Genomic DNA, 20,350 nt, shown 5'->3' on the forward strand with positions numbered 1-20,350 from the left:
AGGGGGTGCCCCCAGTATTGAGGAGCAGCAGTGTGGGAAGAGTCCTCAGTGCCATGGTCCCACATTCCTTCCTCTTCCTGGAGGAGGGAGCGGCTCCCTCAGGGGCTGGTGGTGGAGGGCCTCTGGGTCTTCTGTGGGCCTGGGGGCAGGGCCCTGGGTGCCTACAACACTGCCCTTGTCTGTGATGGTGTGTCAAGCACTCAGACTGTTGTAAACTGTTGTTTTGTATGAACGAATTTGTCTTTACTAAACAGATTTAATAGTTAAAAAAAAAAAAAAAAAGAATAGTTTAATAGATTTTCAGGAGGTGGGATCAGAATGCTCAAATGAATAGTCTTTTTCTGAATGAATGATAACCAAACAAAATTTTAAATTTTAAAAAATACTGTACTGTTCACAATGTCACCAGAACACCTAAGGTGACCAGAAATCAACATGAGTGCGGGCACACGGAACACGGTGGCAAGAGCCTGGTGCTCTCAGAAGGACTCAGAGGACAAGGATGGAGTGAGAGGTTTCACAGCTTTTCTCTGTTAATAACATAAATGTGTTTGTTTTCCTCATGCAGTTCACAAATGCATTGTGATTTCAATCAAAATTCCAGGTGGATTTTTAAAAAAATTTTAAATGTGTTCTAATGAGCTGTATGTGACAGTAGGATGCATTTATACATTTTGACAAATCGTACATAAATGGAGTGTAATTTCTCATTTTTCTGATTGTAAATATTGTAGGATCACATCGGTCATGCAGTCATATATGTATATGAGATAATAATGTCTGTTTCACTACTGTCCATCCTACTCCCATATCCCTCCCCCTCCCTTCACTCCCCACTTGTGACCAGCACGACCAAACTCACCAAACTCTTGGGTCCAGTGAGGGGCGAAGGAGGGGTGGAAAATAAAGATTCACAGACACAGATCTTGAAGATTAAGCTGGGATCAGGTGGAGCTCTGCTCTCTGATGGAGATGCAGTTCTAGAGTTACACCAGCAATCTTTATTTATATACACCTCACTATCAGGTTAAAGACTGTGAAACCATTATTCTTTGTATTCAGGAAAGTTACAGGAACTAGGATGTCCTATGCAGCTTTTCCACAGTTGCAAAGTGCAAAGTTAGGAGCTCTGGGTAGCTCTCAAGAAAGTCCACTGTTTAAAGTTACTGTAAGGCGGGCGGGAACTGGAGAAGGGAGCTGGTGAAACATGTGGTTTCTAGCATAAGAGTTCCTTCCTTCCCGAGATCAAGGTCAGAGCTGGTAGGACTCTTGCACAGAGCCTCCTCATGCAGGGCATTGCCACAGCAGCTAGGCATCCTGAGCCCTTGCACAAGAACATTCCCAGGAACCGGGCATGGCACAGCCACGAGGGCATCAGAGACCCTGATCCCAGTCACTGCTCTCCCGTCCTCTGTCACTGCTCTCAACACCCTCTACTTAATATAAAGCTCAGGAGGCTGAGGCAGAAGGATCTCGAGTTCAAAGCCAGCCTCACTAAGCAACTCAGTGAGACTCTGTCTCTAAATAGAATACAAAATAGGGCTGGGGATGTGGCTCAGTGGTAGAATACCCCTGAGTTCAAGTCCCGGGATCAAAAAAAAAAAGAATCTCAGGATTTTGAAGAATTCAGTGAACCTTTAGAAGTTTACTTCTCAACATGAGAGAGCATGAAAGTATAAAGGTTTCTTAGAGATTCGAGATGAGTTTTGTCAACACTGAGTGAAGCCAGAAGGCCTGATGTTCTGGAGTCAAGATCACAAAACAGTGTGTTGTTTGCATCGAGTCAGATAGAAACCTAAGCATGAGAGGTAAAAACCCTTGAATAATTTTAAAAAACTTGGCAAATGCATTTATTACCTGGGGCATAAAAAGTAATTCATAAATAACACTTCAAAAAGCAAAAATGAGGGGCTGGGTTTGTGGCCCAGTGGTAGAGTGCTTGCCAGCACATGTGAGGCAATGGGTTTGATCCTTAGTACCACATTAAATAAATAAATAAATAAATAAATAAAGGTATTGTGTCCATCTACAACTAAAAATTTAAAAAAAAAACAAAAATGATAGGACAAAAATTTGGTAAATTGAGTCATACCAAATTAAAGATTTCAAAAAAGCAGCAACTCAGGAGGCTGAGACAAGAGGATCACAAGTTAGAGGCCAGCCTCAAGAACTTGGCAAGATCCTGTCTCAAAATTAAATAAATAAGGCTGTGGATATAGCTCAATAGTAAAGCACTCCTGGGTTCAATCCCTAGTACCACCAAAAAAAAGAATTTGAAGAAGGATTCCATGGGGGAAAAATAATGAGGAATGAGAGAAAGGAGAAGTCTGAAACCAAAAAGGCATCAATATCTTGAGCACACATGGGAGTCTAAATAAGCCCCCATTCTGGGGATGGGAACAGAATGAAGTCCCATAGGCACCCATGTCCTAATCCTTTGCACAGCAGGGATAAGGTTGCAGAAAACTTTGAACTGTTGGCAAGCTTAGCCTTTATGTGAGATGATCCTGCTTGGGTCCTTCAAATGTGGAAGAGTGGGTAGAAGCTCAGAGTCGGATCTAAAGATGTCAAGGTGCTGGCTTTGAAGTGGAGACTGGTGGTGGCCTCTAGGCACTGCAGAGGTTCTCCCAGGGCCTTCAGGAGGGACACAGTCCTGCAGGCCCTGGAGTCTAGCCCAGTGAGGGCTGTGGCAGACATCTGACTTCCAGAACTGTGAGATCGTCCATTTGTATGATTTCAAGCCACTAAATTCGTGATGATTCATAACATCAGCAATATGAAACTAACATGCTCTGTAACTTCTAAAGAAAAATAGGCAAGTTATCTGAAAGAAAATTTACAGAAGAGAAAATGCGAAAGGCTGATGTGGAGATGCTCAGACTCACTCCTAGACAGAGACATGGAAACTGGAAGGACTTTACATCACTTGGTGCAGATCAAACCTGCAAGAATCAGAGAGCTGCACGTGCCAGTTGGTGTGACATGCAGACACTGGAGGCTTGCAGACCACCCACTGGAGGGTATGCCTTCAGGGCTGGAGAGTCACCAAGCTGGCGACCACCCGCCCTGCATCTCTGAGGGGATGAGATCCCACATACAGCGCACGCCTTGTTGTGTTCTGTGGGTACAGTAGGGATCTCAGTGTTCCTTCCTGGAAGAGAGAGAACACAAAACGTGGTGGAAGCAAACCACAGGGCAGTGGGCACCGTGGACTGGGCGTGCACAGGGGAGCAGCATGGACCTCACAGCCCCACGCAGAGGGAGCTCCAGGAAGATCAGCGATGTCAAGCCCTCATTTGTGTCAGTGAAGACATGCATAGGTAGCCAAGAATGTGTAACACAGCCCCACAGGCAACCCTGGAGGGCGGTTCTGAAGCAGCGCTCTGTGCAGCCTGCGACAAGCACAGCCTCACCGGGAGCTGCGATGCTGAGGGGCTGCGTGCTCAGCTGAGCTCAGCTGGCACAGCATGTCAGCCCTTGTGGATAGGAAGAAGAAGGGGGTTCAAGGAGGACAAATGAAAGAAAAGCAAATAAAAATCTCTTTTATTCTGAGTTGAAGTATTGAAGAAGCTCAGCCAACCTGTTTTACAGCTCAATAAACTGAGCCCCAGGGAGGCTGTATAGTTTGATCGGTGTGGGGACTAGACCATGGACTTGAAATCTTGAATAGCACTTCTCTGCCTGTGCAGGTGTAACTGCCACGATCTTTTGTTAAAATGTATTTTCATTTTTAATTATGGTAAAATATATGTGACTTAGAATTTTGCATCTTAACCACTTCTAAGTGCACAGTTCAGGGCATCAGGAACTTCCACACTGTTGTGTGGCTGTCTCCACCCCCGCCTCCAGACTCCTCATCATGCACAACTGAAATTCTGTTACCACAAAATGACTCCCTGTTCCTCTGCCCCATCCGGCACCCATACCCCTCTCTCTGTCTCTGATTCAACCACTCTGGGCACCTCCTACAAGTGGGAGCGTTCGTCGATTTCCTTGTGTGACTGGCTTATTTCACTTTGCGTGGTGTCCTCGAGGTTCTTCCATGTTGCAGCATCTGTCAGAATGCCCTTACTTTTCTAAAGCTGAAGAGCACCACCATCTATCTGGATCTCACCTTGTTTTTCCACTCACCATCCACAGACATCAGGCTGCTCCCGCCTCTTGGCTCTTGTGAATAAAGCTGCTGTGAACATAGGTGTATGGATATGTTTCGCAGACCTTGATCTCAGTTATTGTGGAATATATCTAAAAGCACCATTGCTGGGTCATATGGTAATTCTGTTTTTGATTTTTTGAAGAGTCACTGCACCATTTTGCCTTCCTGCCAACAATTCACCAACTTCTTCTTTTTCTTTTTTCTATCATCACTACCCTGATGGGATGGGGTGCTATCACATTGTGGTTTTGATTCATATTTCCCTCATGATTGGTAACTATTTTATGTTACTATGATGAAATACCCAAGGTTTGGTACTTTATTTTTTAAAAATATTCTTATTAGATTACAATTTTGGGAGCTCAAGGGCATGGCACCATATCTGCTCAGTCATGGTAAGGTCTCGTGAATGGCATCACACCTACGGAGCGTGTACAACAGGGAGGGAAGACAACAGAGTGACCAGGACTGATTGGGTTCCAGGGGAACTCATTCCTAATCCCTTCTGAGGGCACACCCCTGTGACCTCAGGACCTCTCCCAGACCCCACCAGCTGTTAGCAGCAGCACACTGAGGACGAAGCCCCAGTGTGTGAGCCCTTGGGCACAGGCCTCATCCAACCACAGCTGTCATGTGGTCACTTTTTGTGGCTTGCTGGCCATTGGTGCGGCTTCTTTGGAGAAATGCGTGTGCAAGTCCAGTGCGCGTGTTTCAGCTGAGTCACTTGGATTTCATTATGTTGTAAGAGTTCTTTATACACTCTACATTAACTCTGCAGCAGTTGTGTGACTTGCAGATATTTCTCCCAGCCTCTAGATTGCCCTCTCTCCCTGTCAATCATGTCTCTTGCTGCATAGAAATTTTAAATTTTGTTTGTAATTTATTTTCACTTTTTGCTTATGCTTTTGATGTCATAGCCATGAACTTATTATGAAATCCAACATCATGAAGGTTTTGTGGTCCTGGCTCTTACGTTTCAGTCTGATTTGGGGTTTACATTGATATGTGTCATTTGTTTGCATGTAGATACCTGGGCTTTCCAGCCCCATTTGTTGAAAATACTGTCCTCTCCCCATAGAACATTCTTGGCACTCCTTTCAAAAGTATTTGACCATACGTGTAAAGGTAGGTTTCTGGGCTTTTTATTTCATTCCATTTGTTTGTATGTTTGTTTTTATGCCAGTACCACACAATTTTGGTGATCGTAGCTTTATAATAAGTTTTGAAGTCAGGAAGTGTGACTTCCAGTTTTGTTCTTTTCAAGATTGTTTTGGCTATTTGGGGTCCCTTGAAACTCCATGTGAAGTTTAAACATGTGAGAAGTACTGTTGCACTTTTGACAGACTCCGCATTCAACCTGTAGATTGCTTTAGTGGCACTGGCATCTTAATAGCATTGTCTTCCAGTTCATGGACACAGATGTCTTAGTTTTTGTGTGCGTGAGTTCTTTAATTTCTTTCAGTTTTCAAGGTCTAACTCATTCACATTTGTGATTAAGTCTGTACTAAACTACTTTATTCTTTTGATGCTACAGTAAGTGGAATTGTTTCTCTCATTTCATTTGGATTGTTCACTATGGACACAAATCCTTTTTGATGAGGTGGATGGTAGAAAGGGTGGCTAGACTCTGTGCGAGCTGGTGGAGTGGAAAGCTCTTTGCCTTGCAGCCAACCCAGGACAGGCGATTGCCCTCTCTTCCTTCAGCATGTGCCGTCCTGGGTTCACTGTAGCCCAGTCCTGCAAGTTAGCCCCAAGCCTGACAGGGCACTCCTGGAGAAGGTCTAGGAAGGGCCCAAGAAGCCTGAGGGGGTCGTAGTGCTTAGAGAGAATGGGAGTAGGTCCAGAGTCTGCTCTTTTCTGTTCCACACCCAGCTCCAGGCCACCCCATGGAAGATGGAGTAGCAGTAGTGGAGCAGCAGGGCCATGGAGTGAGTCCAAGATGGAGGGAGGGCAAGGCTTCCTGCAGGGTGACAGCTGTGATCCCAAGAGGCAGGATAAGTCTCTTGCTTTTTCCCCTCTCTCTGCCATTCCGTCGCTTGATCCCAGATGTGGGCACCTGGGGGAGTAAATGGTGACAGAACAGAGAGAGCAGAGCATTCTGACTCCACCAGGGAGAAGAGGAGGCGGGGCTGCCGAGAGCACAGGCAGGAGGAGGCCCCTTCAGGCCAGCCCAGGAGACCCTGCCCCGCCTGCATAGACCTACCCTCAACAACCTGCCACAGAGGGAGAGCCACGAGGAGGGGCGGAGCAGCCCAGGGCCTCAGCTGGACACCATGCAGCGTGGCACACACACAGGAGGTCCAAGTGGGACTGGAGGGCTTCGAGACAGCTGACCACACATGAGCCAGTTAGAGCTGAGAGGGATGTGCTTTCCTGGGGCTTCAAGGGAAGTCGGAGCCTCTGCCTTGCCCGGCAGACCTGGATCCTGCAGTGAGGGTCGTGCACTGCCTAGGGTCAGGGACTACGTACCTGTTCATCTCTGCATGGTGGCAAGTACTGGAGGGCCTGAAACCCCACCCTATGTAGGCACTGGGTACAGCTGCAGAAGTAATGGGTGGAACCGAGGAGAACAGAAGGCCCACAGCAAAGGAGGAAGGGCCACCACTGAACCAACATGTTGATGACAGTGGCAAACCATCCACTCTAGGTCCACACTTGGAGCAGATCCTGGGGGAAGGGAAGGAAATAATGCTGCCCGTAGGGTCTTGCTTTCTAATTTTCTGGGGATGTTGCATAGAGAGCCTCCCTGAGGGAGTCAGCTTGAGAGGCAGGGCCCGAGGACCATGGCACTCCCCACAGCAGCTGCTCCAGTCACCCCTTCCCCAAAGCACCCTCCTCTGCTCCTCAGCCCTGCCCTCACCCACCGCAGGGCCTTGCTAGCCCTTCCCCAGAGCCCCTCATGGACCTTCCAGTCTCGCCTCTGCTGACCCAGCTGATGCACATTCTCCCAGGTCGGTAAGTGTGTTTGGGACCAGCAGGGCATTGCAGGGAACTCTGTGCCGTGGTGAGCTGTGGGTGCATTCAAGGAGGCTGAGGCAAGGGCAAATTGCTGCTGGCAAAAGAAGGGGAAAAATTTGCCCAAGATGCTTGGATAGGAGTTTGTTGGTCTTGAAGACCCCAGGCAGGAGTTGGCATCAGCTCTTTGGTAGAGGTGCTGCTACTGTGTTCTGACCAGGTCATCCTGTCCACGTTGTGGCATCTTGGAAAACATTAAAGATAAACTGTGCCTCAGAAATCTTCACACACGTGGGAGGCATGCAAAGCAGGGGCACATGTAGAGGGAGAAGAGATCTCTTGTGGGGTTTCAGAAAGTCCTTTAGTAGTGATCTTAGGCAGCAGGCAGGAGTCCTCCACCTACATAACCTCCCAGCTTCAAGGTTAGGCCAGACAAGAATGGCACCATCTTAGGGTCAGCATTTCTCTCCCTCTGAAGTCTTTCTCAGTGAGGTTTTCCTTAAAGAGCCTGCGCAAGATCCAGAGTAGCCCCTCTGCCAACCCCGGTCACGTTCTGTTCATCTGCTTTGTGTGCATTGCCATCCAAGAGAAGGCAGGCACCAAGCAGGCGAGGAGTGCCTGGTGCTTTACCACAGTACCTGCACTGGGGTAGTGCCTAGCATCAGTGTAGCTGGTGGCAGAGGGCAGAGCAAGCCTTGCTGGACCAGGTAGAACTGGCCAGCAGAGCCCAGGCCGTGGGGACCAGGCAGGAGAGGATTGGTGGAGGGTGAGGCACGCTATGTGGGATCCCCAGCATGGCTGTGCATTAGGAAGGGGCAGATGCAACCCTCTCTGCTGGGTGTGTCCTGGTTAGAGAGTCTTTCCACCACAGCAGGCCTCACTCCTCCCAAAAAGAGGTGGAGGATTGGCTCCCCTGCCTCTGCCTAGAGGAAGCTGGTCTTGACAGGTAGCGTCTCACTCACTGGGGAAACCCTGAGAAAGCAGCCATCAGGTGACTGGTGCATTCCCAGTGAGCCACCAAATCCCATCCAGTGCAGTCTGCACTGGTTTTGTGACCACCAGGGCCCGCTCTCTGTGCCATCCCTGTGCCATCTCCACACATTGCCCAGAGCACCCTTCTGGGCCTCACTGGGCTCTGTGCAAGGCCCAATGGCCTTTCCAGACAGAGTGGACACTCAGGAATACACACTCAGAGGCCCTCAGACAGGAACGCAGAAAAGGCTGCACTCCATCCTGCTCCTTGAATACAGGGTCACAGACTCTAAGCCATTGGGCAAGGGCTGGTAAGTAAGGCCCCTCACCAGCGAGGCCTGGTGTCCACCTGCTGGTCCACAGTCAGAGGCCTCTCCAAGGAGGTGGAGGGGCGGCCCCTTCCCTTAGCACATGAATGCCTGAGAAAGGAGCTGCTCCCACGGAGCACAGAGAGCGGGCCCTGGTGGTCCCAAAACCAGTACAGACTGCACTGGATGGGATTTGGAGGCTGGCAGGCCCAGGAATGCCCACCCCAACCCCTTGTGACACATGGCCCCAAGAGAGACATAGGAGTCGTTTGTGTGTGGGCCCAAAGAGCTCTCTCTCCATGGAGGCTCAGTCTGACTTGCTGGCTGCTGGCACAGAGGCAAAGGCAACTGCATCACATGGCCAGAGTAGGCATCGCTCACTTCCAGCTCAGCGACAGGCCTGCCCGAGATTTTCCAAGCCGCTACATCCACCCCAGCAGTCTGTCACGGGTCCTGAGTATGCCAGTGGTTTCAGGGGAAAGGCTAATCAGACACTTCCTAATCTTGAAATTTAAAATCCATTTCTGATTTTCACAGCAACACCATCAGGTTCCTGATTTCCCTAAGAACTGCTCCAGTAGCCCCATGCTTTCAGTAAGCTGCAGTAAGTGGCAAGGGCTGAGTAGGCTGACATCAGTTAGAATTCTGCAACTCAATGTGTATAGCATGTTAGAGCAAGTTTAGTTCATACACCTTTAACACGCACTTCACGGTTGCTACTCATGTGGCTGTTTATCTCTGACCTGCTGAAATAGGTCCAAAGTAAAAAGGACCAGGCTGCAGTAAAGTGGCTGGCCGCAGGGCTGGGCAGGAAGCTGGGGCAAGCCAGGAGCACCTGTGATAAGGAGGCAAGAGGGACAAACAAGGCAGACAGCTCAAAGTACAAAGCCCACAACGAAGGGCATGTCACAGGGCAGGAACCAACCCGAAGAGTGTCCAGAGGCAAACAGAAGAGGTAACAGAGTACTGGCTGACAGCCCACGACGTACAGCAAATACCGATACAGTATGTGGGAAGAAGGGACACCTCCCTGTAGGACCTTACACCGCTGTCACTCCTGCAGGGGCAGAGCAGAGCCTTCTACTGAGTATGAAGCCAGTGGCACTAGTTCAAAGGACAGAAAGGGAGATAGCTTGGCCAGGGGAGTGGAAAAGTGTGGCATTGCCAGAGGTGGGCCAGCACCCCAGTGGTGGCCATGTGGTGTAGTGACAGGCTCTGCCCTCAGCCCATCTCTGCCCTCCAAGTGACTCCTGGAGCTGCGGTGCCCCTGTTGGCATCACGCTCCTGGCCAGGAGATGCCAACAGTAGACTCACCATGCAACTTCCACATCAAAATGCTGGCAGCGGCCGCTCAGGACAGGGCCAGCACCAGCTGCTCCTCTCTTCCTCACCTGTTTGTCTCTCCAGCAGCTTCAGTTCAGCGACAGCTCCTCCTGCACACGACACCTGTCTTTCCTGCCTCCTGGGTGCCTCTGCTTCCCTCCTCCCTCGGGCCCATTCCTTCTTGGCCCTATTGTGTGTGCCTCAGCTCTTTCTCTAGCCCGGGAGCCTGGGCTCAGCACATACTTGCTTCCTGTCCTTTTTGACTCAAGGACCTAGCCTGCCTCTCTACTCCTGTTTGGTCTGCCTCCTTCCTTCTTCCCGCTGCATGCAGCAGGCAAGACTGTCACTACTCTGACTGCACGTCTGCTGCAGCCTCCGTCCATCTCTTCTTGCATCAGCGACCAGGTTCTTGGTGTCTGTCATTACTGTCACTTTTGACTTACTTCCCACAAGACTGTTTTGTCAAAGTCACCACAGACATACCCACACCAGACCCACAGTCAGTATCCAGTGCTCCCTTGGGTGTCCGGTGGGAAGAACACTGCCTTCAGTAGCCTGGTTCCAGCTCCATCCCCTGAGCTTTGTGACTGTGAGCTATGAGTGACACTGTGCCATTGCTGTCTCCATCCACAGCAGGAACATCAGAGCCTCCACCAGAGCTGCTGCATGGTGAACCCAGCCAGCAGGGCCGGATGTGACAAGGCCATCCTGATGCCCACTCCTGTTCCTCCTCCCTCCTGTTAACCAGTGCTGGATCCCATGCTTCCAGGACATGTCTCCAAGGACAAAGTCTGCCCAGCTGGACAGCAGTGGAGATCTACTGACTGAGCAGCCTGTCACTGTGCACCAGAAACTTCAAATTTGTGCATCTTTTGACACAGAAATTATAGTTCTACATGGTTCTAGGAAGACAAAGGAGGGCAGAGAGAGGCACATGCAAGGATACTGTCCTAACCATTCCTGCTGCCATAACAAATACCCAAGACTGGGTGACTTATGAGTAGTGTGAGCCTGTTGCTCACAGTTTTGGAGGCTGGAAGCCAGAGCAGAATGTCAGCAGACTGCATCTGGTGAGGCCCCTCACCGCTTCCAAGATGGTGCCTGGAGTGCTGTGTCCTCCAGAGGGCGCTGTCAGGTGAGGTGATCACTGCTTTCAAGATGGTGTCCTCTGCAGGGGAGAACACTCTATGGGAGGTCAAAAAGAGCCCCTTCCTATGGCACTGATCTATACATGAGGGGAGCCTCATGCCCTTACCACCTCCTAAAGGCCCACCTCCCAATACTGTCATAGTGGAGTTAGTTTCCAACATATGACCTCTGGATGGAAACCTTAAAGATAATTATTAAAATATTGCTTAATATGCAATTCAGACTACTGGCATATTCAGTCATTGCAGGCTAGTTACATTCTGAGGCATTACAGTGTATAAAATAGAACATGTAAAATCTTATGCACAAAATGTAATACCATGGGGAATTCAATCACTATTGGGTAGACCTAAGTACATTAAGACAGAGGACTGCTGAGCATGTAATGCTTAGCATGAAAACAAGACAAACGTGGGCAGTTTGGTCCTGTTCTAATTGAAGAAATTCACTAACCCACCTGGACAAAAATCTAAAGAGGCAGACTTCCTGACACCACAGATGGATGGTCATTCTGGGAATGACTAGCTACGGATGTGTTTTTCTGTGGAGAACGTCCACAATGTGGTCATTCTGATTTCTGTGATGAACCATGGGGCTGACTTGGTGGGTGAGGCCTGCAGGCCACGCCTCCTCTGTGCCTCGGTGGGCACTGGAGAGCCGCGAACACCTCCCTGGTGCCGCCTGCATCTCCTGCACAGCCCGCAGCCCTGCTGGGTATTCCTACCAAGTGTCTACACGTGTTTTGATGTTATGTCATCTGGCCTTTGTGTAAGACGGGTGAAGGTAGCACACGGCACCGAGCGGAGTGGCAGGCTGACTCACCTGGAGGCAGAAGTGCACGGTTTGGTGGATGGACCAATGTATGTGTCCCCTTCTCTGGTGCCTCAGCCCTGGGGTCTGGGGTCAGTGCCTGCATTCCTCCTGTGCAGATCACAGCCCACATCAGGACTGCTCTCAAGGACGCAGCGTACTCATCCATTCTGGGCTTACGTGTGGGCTTGTGTCTCAGGGCAGATTACAGCGAATTACAAATGGCAGGCTATCCAGGCTGTGCTGTTTCAGGCCCTCGTCCTGGTGAAGAATAACCTCCTGATGCAGCTCCCTGAGAACCTGCAAGTGTATTGCCAGCCAAGCCCAGGACCAGCCCAGGGCCGATGGGCAGGCTCTGCCTCCTGCCCAAGCCGTCCACAGGCAGACAGACGGTCGGCAGCAGCGATGACAGCTCGAGCCTGAAGAGCTGCGTCTGGATTAATGTGGGCCGAGGTCCCCCCATTCCAGGGGCTTAGCTGCCACAGCCTGTGTCCTGCGGGCACGCTGGCTTGCTCAGCTGCCCTGCTGGGGGAAGGAGCCATTGGAATGACAGCCCACGAGTACTGGGTGCCCCTCCAAGGGCACAAGGGGAGTGGGGCGAAAAGTAGGTCACATGTGCCTGGGCCATGTCACGCGGTCCCCACCCCAGGCCAATGGGATGGGTGGCTTCCTTCAGTCGAGAACAAAACAGCTCTCTAATTTTTCTCCTTTAGCGTTTCATCTTCTCTAAACAGGGAGAGTGGCCATCTGTCTGGTACCCACATCCAACGCGATCCTCCCGACCTCACGGGGCTGCTTTGTTCTGAGGTAAGGGGATTCTGTGGGCCCGGTAAGCAGTCAGCGGAGCAGGACAGGTGGCCAAGGCTGACCGCGAGGACAACAGACCTGAGTACAGCAGACCCCGGCGGTGTGGCAGGGCAAGTAGAGTCCTCATATGTGAGGGTTGTTGGGACCAACTGCTCGTAGGAACGGCCATGACCGTCTGTGCACAGAACTCTTCTCGGGTGGAAGGCAGAGACTGGGCTGTATGTGCGAGTGGTCTCAGATGCTTAGAGGACCGTGCTCTGCTCTGCTCTGCTCTAATGACATGGCTCCTTTTGAACGGTCGACGTTGTTCTAATGCTCTGCACGGGTAAAGCAACATTATTTGTAGGACAGTAAACAGAGTCTTAAGGATGTTTGTCAGAGATAGTGAATGTGGACGGGGATGTGAACCCCACCCTGAGCATGCTGGTCTCTCTCAGGAACTGGGGCCCTACACCAGCCATCCAGGGACGTTGCCCTCCGAAGGGAGCGGTGGAGCTGTTTGTTCCTGCGGGCAGGAACACTGTGAAACCCAAATATCAGAATGAGGTTAATGCCCACCGATTTCTAACAAATGGAGGATGGGCAGTTTTGGAGTTCAACATCAATATTGAGAGGTAGCTAGTTCTTTTAGTTCTGGGAGGGTGTCAAATGTGACTTTCTTGCATGATAAAGCTACACAGACTGTATGATAGTTTTTAAATGTTTGTAAAGATAATATGAGTTTTGCAGCTTATAACTAACAAAATGTCCTATCTTGCCTGAATGAATCAAGAGCTCCATTAGCTGAGGACCCCTCTGACGAACACGGCTTGTTGGTGACGTGCAGGAGGTGGTGTTCGTGGTCTCTGTGTGTGACCATTTCTTCCTCTTGCATACCAACTGAATGCTAGTGTTTACATTCGCTGGGAAAATGTTTCAGAGATAGTTTGCCAGGATCAGAGTCCTAATAGGGTTTGATCTTAGTCTGTTGTATCAGGGAACAATTTTCTGCCTTTCAGAGATAAAATATTTTAAATTTGTCCTTTAACTTTTTGTATGGTCAGGATGAGAGAAATAAATACCCACACTCTAGGGTATAAGCTGTCCTACATTTTAGTTGTATAGAACAGCAGCTGTACCCCTGGTGGTAACACAAGAAACTTACCTCTTAGAGCAAGGCCGTGGAAACTTCCTGCACTTGATAATACCAGTTCCTGTCAACTGCAGCCTGAGGAAGGATGAGTCCCCAGTTTTGTTCTAAAAGGCTGTTTCCTTAATCAGGTTCCAGTTTTTTGGGTTTTTTTTTTTTTTTTGGTACCGGGAATTGAACCCAGGGGCACTTAAGCACTGAGTCACATCCTGAGCCCTGTTTTGTACTTTATTAAAGACAGGGTCTCTCTCAGTTGCTTAGGGCTTCGCTAAGTTGCTGAGTCTGGTTTTGAACTTATGATTCTTCTGCCTCAGCCTCCCAAGCTGCTGGAATTACAGGAACACACCACCGCGCCTGGCCAGGTTCTAGTCTTGAGAAAAGAAAATGTTCTGTTTCACTAAAGCAGGATAGAAGAATTCAGTGTTTTTCCTATTGATGGTTTTAAATATTCTTTTGTGCCTGGGGAAAGCCGCACTTTGATGCAGCTTTTAACATCGTCTCCCTCTTCCCAATGGGTTCCCAATGTGTGTCCCATTCGGGGGGCTTACTGTGGTTCTTAGTCGTGTCGTGTTGTGGCAGGACAGAGGCGTACTCTTGTGATGACCATGAGGGTCCACGTCAGATTATAAAATTATTACCTGTCTGCCCTGTTTGCCTTCAGGGGCTGCTGCCTCAGGGGCAGGCCTGGCCGTCTTTCCTGCCCCTCAGCCTCCGGTGAGAGGCTGACAGCCACAACCGTGCAGAAGCAGTGGGGCACTTTGCGGATTAGGGTGTGCTACACAGACCAAGGGGTGCCTCGCCCACCCATCCCCAGGCTTCTCGCCAGTGGCCTCTGTGCCCTCAGGCACCATGGATGGCCTTCCTGTTCACATGGCCCTCGTTGTGCTGGCTTTGACTCATTTGGGAGCTGAAGGGCCGCAGGTGCAGTTGGCCTGACAGTGTCTTGGTTGGGTCCCCTCTGACCCTGCACCCCACACTCCAGGCAAGGGAGTGTACACTGTCTGGGCCCTGCTGGGTGGGCCAGGAGCCTGGATAAAGCATTCTGCCTGAGAAATATTTGGGGCCAGGAGCCTCCACAGCTGGAGCCTTCTAGCCAGGGGCACTCAGAGAACCAACAGGCCTGGACGCTGGGATTTAGGGCCAGCAGGGCCATCCATGGCAAAACGAATGGGCTTGGCAGCACCCTGTGGGCACTGCAGGCTAGCTGGAAGTGATTGGGTTCCATTCTTTACATCTCCCCTGCACGCTCAGCACGCGTCTGACTGTGAGCCCGCCCCCTCCCCTGGGACACTCTGGAGGGGCAGTCACAGCTTCCCACCTGGACACTCTGGAGGGGCAGTCACAGCTTCCCTCCTGCACACCGACTGGATTCAGAAGCTCTGGCCTGAGCAGGAATCTGGAGCTGAACAAGCCTTCCAGGAGGTGCGATGTCCCCAGGAGTTGGAGAAGCACTGGTGCAGCCATGCAGGAGTGAACGCTTAAGTGCAGGTCACATGGGCTCCTGGTACAACTGCACGAGTGACTGAAAGGGGAAGTCCTGGTCAGGAGAGCAGCCTGTACTGTCCAGTGACCACATGTCCAAGGTGATCAGTCCCCTGTGGGGACTCATGGCTGAATCACAGGGTTCATTGCCTGTGGCAGACCTTCCTGTTAGGAAGGAGACAGGCTGCTGCTCATGCACTCCACTGAGAGACCCATGGGAGGCCAGGGAGGTGGAACCCAGAGGAAAGTGACCCCTCTTACTGGATTTCAAGGTGAGCAGGAGCCCAAGGCGAATGCTGGGGGAGGGAGGGTGCATCCCACCACACCCTCCAGTCCTGGGACAAGGGCACCACTGGAGGTGTCCAGGTGAACAGGTGTAGTCAGGAGAGAGGAAAGGGCTACAGTGGCCAGGAACCAGGGCCAAATGGTCTCAGGGGAGGAGAGGACCTGTCTGGGTGGGGCCCAGCAGGGGCAGGCGAGCCCAGGAGAGCCTGGGGCTGTGAGGCCCTGCCCCTGAGGCAGACGCTGCCTTCCTGCCCTTCCTGCAGGCAGACCCGCTGAGCTCTCTGAAGGGTTCATGCGTTCACGTCGCCTACCTGCACCCTCTTTTCTGCCAGCACCCTCTCCCCAGGCTCAGCAGCCCTTCCCTCCCCTCATATATGCCCGGCTCGAGCCCTGTGTACGTGCCCCCACACTGAGGTACCTGTGCAGTACAGTCATTGGAAACCGTCAGAAGAGGGCAGGGATGAGTGGAGTCTTCAAGGCACGTCAGGGTGGAGGACAGATGGCAGCGGGGGCCGGCAGCTGGGTGTGCTCTTCTTTCACTTTTTGTTGTTGTTGTTTGTTTTTTGCTGTTCCGGAGATTGAACCCAGGGCTCCTGCGTGCTAGACCAGTACTCTGCCACCAAGCTACATCCCCAGTGCTTGCTTTGCTTTAATCAAACTGGCCTTTAAGTCATTAGGAATGGAAAAACTCATCAATTAAAAAAACACTGAATTTAGAATTTGACCACACACCAAATACAAATGTTTTTGAGATGGGATAATGAGCTAAAGGTACAGAAATCCCATGTCAGTTTTTAAAAGCCATCTTTTTCTATCAGGGCATTAGGTCATGCCACTCCAAAAGGCACAAGAGTGCCAGGCCCATTAGTGCAAAAGCAGCAACCAAACAGAAGTAAAAGACGCAGTTCTTAAGAAACAGGGACTCCGAGTGACCGACAGATGTCCACGGGGCCAGTGGCAGGGGACACCAACTAGGAGCACCGTGCATGACTCTGAGGAGTGGAGTTTGGGAGCATACAGGCTGCCTATGTGCCCTGCAGACCTGGAGAGCGTGGGCCATGCAGCTCTGCACACAATACGCTGGGCCAGGTCTGCCCACGTCTGATCTGCAGTTCTCACTGCACGTCTTCCCAAGCCTTGTGTGCAGGAAGCCATGTCTAGGGCTGTGAGAGGCAGTGGAGCCCTGCGGTCAGGATGCCTGAGGCTGTCAGGTCTGCCATCCCCAACCCCACGAGGAGACCAGAATGAGGGCATGGTAATGGTGGGCCCAGCCCTGGCACATGCAGCACCAGGGTGCCTCTCAAAGATGCTTTTAGTCGAAGAGTGGGTTCAGAGTGCAAGCCCACAAGGTGACGAGGGGACACTGCTGAGCTGAAGCTGCTACCTGAGTTGACCGGAGCTGCTTCACTCTGGATGTCGTGAATGAGCAGTCACACGCTTGGGGCACGAGACGCTCGGGCTTTACCTTCAGATTGTGCCCCTGTGGCCTCCAGATGATGCTGCACTTCAAAGTCAAGTCACAGAGCCAAGCAGGGCTAGGAAGAGGCCCAGCACCTGCTCCAGCGCGAGGCAGGTGGGTCCAGGGGTTTCGTCCCCTCCGCAGCCCTTGTGTTCCCAGAGTGCTGAGCCCTGCCTGCCCTGGCCAGGCTCCAGCAGGCTCAGGTCCCAGGCAGGGCAGTTCTGCTGTCATTCGTGTTGCCTTTCATTTTGTTCTTTTTATTGGTCCTAAGAGAGGATGCTGCTGCTGTGACAGTCAAACTTTATAAAACCCCTGGTCTGGGTGACCTAGGAGAGTGAGATGACCGAGACTGATGTGGCTGAGCCTGGGAGTGGTCCTAGGGGCCACGGCAGTGGACGCACCCAGATCCCTGTGACTCCTAGGCTCCTTGCCGCAGGACCTGCCTTCCAGCACAGTTGTTCTCACCCCCTGTGCGCAGCCCTCAGTACCAGAAACAGCAGGCAGCAGGAGTGACCTGAGAAGAGGCGGGACTCGTGCCTTGTTGCACAGCAGAGGAGCCTGCAGGCCTCCTTCAGGTCTGCCCAGGGCATCCTTGCTGGGCAGGGCTCATGTGACCACTTCCTCCCAGCAGAGTCGAGGGACCACCTTCAGAACTGACACTCCCGATCAGAGGGCTTTTTAGTTGACTTTTACCCGTGCAGTATTCAGGAATATGCTCATGAATCTGTGTCTGCATTTTGGCAAGGAGAGATGCAGGGTTTGTCTCTCACATACATGTCTGTGGCTTTCCCAAACACATGCATTGCAATAAAAAGCCAAACCCATTAAAATAAATTAAATGAGGCAGGCAGCCGAGAGGTTTACAGGATTAACTGGCCATCAGCGACTGACGTCCCAGCACCTCCCCGTGATGCGTTGCCCTGGGGATTAAGTCTAATCCCAGCGTCCAGCTGGGAGCAGGAGGGGGAGGCGGGAGCAGTCTCCCACCACCTCCAGTCTTCCCTGCTGAGGCTGCCCACCCAGACAGACCACCAGGCCCCTGGGGAGCACGTGCAAAGGCATGCTGCCACCCTGGTCCCCACACCATCCCACTGCCTGTGTTCTTCACCGGCAGCGTCAACACCTGTGGCCAGGCCTCCAGGACACTTGTGCGTGTGTGCACATGTTGAAGGTCCTTGGTGGCAGGAGGCCTGGGGAGACCCCTGGGTGCCCTCCACACCTGTCTCCAAGAGGCCTCCTGCTTGCGTCACTGTGACCAGGTCTTCCTGAACCTCTGTGGCCCCATCAACAAGCTCCTCAGTGCTGCTCCCACCCCAACCCAGGTTCTGCAGAGGACGCTTCCTGAGCAGCAGTTCAGGGTCAGCTGTTGGCAGCCTGTCTCGGCTTTCAAACCAATTTCCATAGCTTTTAGTCCAGTTTTTCTCTTTAAAAGTTTCTTATCTAAGTTTTCTTGATTCATTTTTTTTTGTCTCAATTTATTTTTGTTCGGTTATTTTTGGCTGTTTTAAATTTTGTTTGATTTTTAACTACTTAAATCATTTATTTTCCTTTAATAACTCTCATTTTTATTTTCTTTAAAATACTACTAACATTTATTGTTTTATTTCTATTTTTATCTTTCCTCTTAATTCTTCCTTTCATTTGGGAAGATTTTAATGGTTTTAGTTGCTTTAGCTTTTATCTTTTTAAAAGATTTTATTGTATTGTGTTGTATCTTTAGTACATTGCCATTTGTAGTATTATAATGAAGTATTACTAGTATTAAGATATTAAGACACTAAAAGAAATGACCTGTTGCTAGGCACAGTGGCGCATACCTGTAATCCCAGCAGTTCGGGAGGCTGAAGCAAGAGGCTCGAGAGTTCAAAGCAGTCTCAGCAAACGCCAGGTGATGAGCAACTCAGTGATACCCTGACTCTAAATAAAATACAAAATAGGGCTGGGGATGTGGCCCATTGGTCCAGTGCCCCTGAGTTCAATCCCTGATACCTTCCCACCCTACCCCACCCCGCAAAAGAAAAAAGAAAAAAAAGGAATGACCTGTCTATCTAATTTTAGCTTATTTTTCTGTTGCATTTGAGCATGAGCTATGATTCTTCCTGTGCCGATGAATGAATCTTGCATAGTCATTAGTCTGTGGGTCTTCCAGCCCCATGCACACCCTTCCCAGGGAAGCTGGAAGTTGTGTTCCCCTCCCACCTTACTGTGGCCCTTAAGGAGACCCACGTGACCTCAATACTTGCTGTCCACATCACCTGCAGCCTTGTGAGGCACAGCCCCAGCTGGGAGCTGCCATGGCATGAAGCCTCTGGCCTGGGTGTTGAGGCCCTGCTGAACACAGCAGGGCTGACGCGGCTTGACCAGCCTGCCCCGGCTGCCAGCATGTCTGCACCCTGCTGTCCTCTGCCTGTACCTGTCATGTGACTGTGGGCAAGTCACTTGTTGCCTGTGCCCTTCCTCCCCCTCTGCCATGCAGTCGGCAGTCTGTCGGCAGTGTCCTTTGGTCTCCATCCCCACTGTGCTTGTCCTGAAGGCCGAGCTGACCGGGAACCTCTCTAGGACAGAGAAGTCAGCCCTCTTTACAAGCACCACTGGCACCTGAGGCACTTGTCACCCAAGAAAGGGGAGCGTCAGCCTCGTCAGCTCCCAGGAGAGTGACCCTGTAACTGGCCAGGCTGGGGAGGCCTGCCAGACTTGCCTGGTCCTTGTGCCTTCTGCATACAGAGCCCTTCCCTGAGAAGACTCCCTCGGTGGGCCTCAGGGCAGGGACCTCTGTGGGTGGTCGCTGAGCAGGACTGCTTTTCCTCAGTCCTTTCTGGCCCTTTTGGGGCACAGTCAGGCACAGGGACTCCACCCTGAAGGAGTCAGGGTCTCATGCCGGGGGCTGACTCCTTCCCAGGGCAGTTTCCAGGGATGGCACTTCCCAGGTCAGGCTTCCTGCTCATCCCAGGAGTCAGCAGAGGAGATGGTGTTCCTGCCCTGTGTTCCTCTGGAAGCTGCTGTTTAAACTTTTCTGTACTCCAGGAAGGACAGTGGCACCTCCTGCCAAGGGGACAGTTCCTATTGAGATGGGGGGGACTGTTGCCTTGGAGCAGAGCCCCCAAACCCTGGGACACGACACTGTCAAGTGAGCAGACACAGGCCGCAGGGTTACGCGAGCGTTCCTTCCTGTCAGACGCGAGACTTCTTGCTCAGGGTGCTTCTGGGCTGTCCCTAGATAATGACGAGGTCACTCCTCAGGGCGCAGGTTCTCTGGCCCAGTGCAGTGTCCACGCAGGCCAGTGTGGACCTGCCCACAGCCCTCTACTTCATAACTGGTTGGGTTTTGCTTCCTTCAGAACCTGCTGCTCTGCTGGCTAACCTTGGCCTTCGTTTCTTTTCATGCTAACAGGACATCACCCCCTGTGTGTTTTATCCACAAGGCTCCCCTGTTCTCATGCCTGTCCCTTTGTTTTGATAAGAGCAGGAATTTGGAACTCTGTGCCCTACCCCACCCAGCCCCAGGAGAAGTGGTG

General features: G+C 51.3%; 1 protein-coding gene across 10 annotated transcripts in view; it reads left to right on the plus strand.

The window, feature by feature from the left end:
- The window catches only part of Pcbp3 (poly(rC) binding protein 3), a 230,443-nt gene that overhangs the window by 157,871 nt on the left and 52,222 nt on the right, over positions 1-20,350 (plus strand). For 2 of the 10 annotated variants that reach the window (XM_047564160.1, XM_047564161.1), the window contains exon 1: positions 13,917-15,363. The exons of 5 other annotated variants lie outside the window; for them this stretch is intronic. In XM_047564160.1, coding sequence (XP_047420116.1) covers positions 15,285-15,363 — 79 coding nt within the window. In that variant the 5' untranslated portion in view covers positions 13,917-15,284. Of the gene's footprint in view, positions 1-13,916; positions 15,364-15,497; positions 16,950-20,350 lie in introns of those variants that run through there. 3 more of the 10 variants (XM_047564151.1, XM_047564159.1, XM_047564163.1) reach the window with 2 other exon arrangements.

This window comes from Sciurus carolinensis, chromosome 9 (genome assembly GCF_902686445.1).
Source record: "Sciurus carolinensis chromosome 9, mSciCar1.2, whole genome shotgun sequence".
Classification (NCBI taxonomy): Eukaryota; Metazoa; Chordata; class Mammalia; order Rodentia; family Sciuridae; genus Sciurus; species Sciurus carolinensis.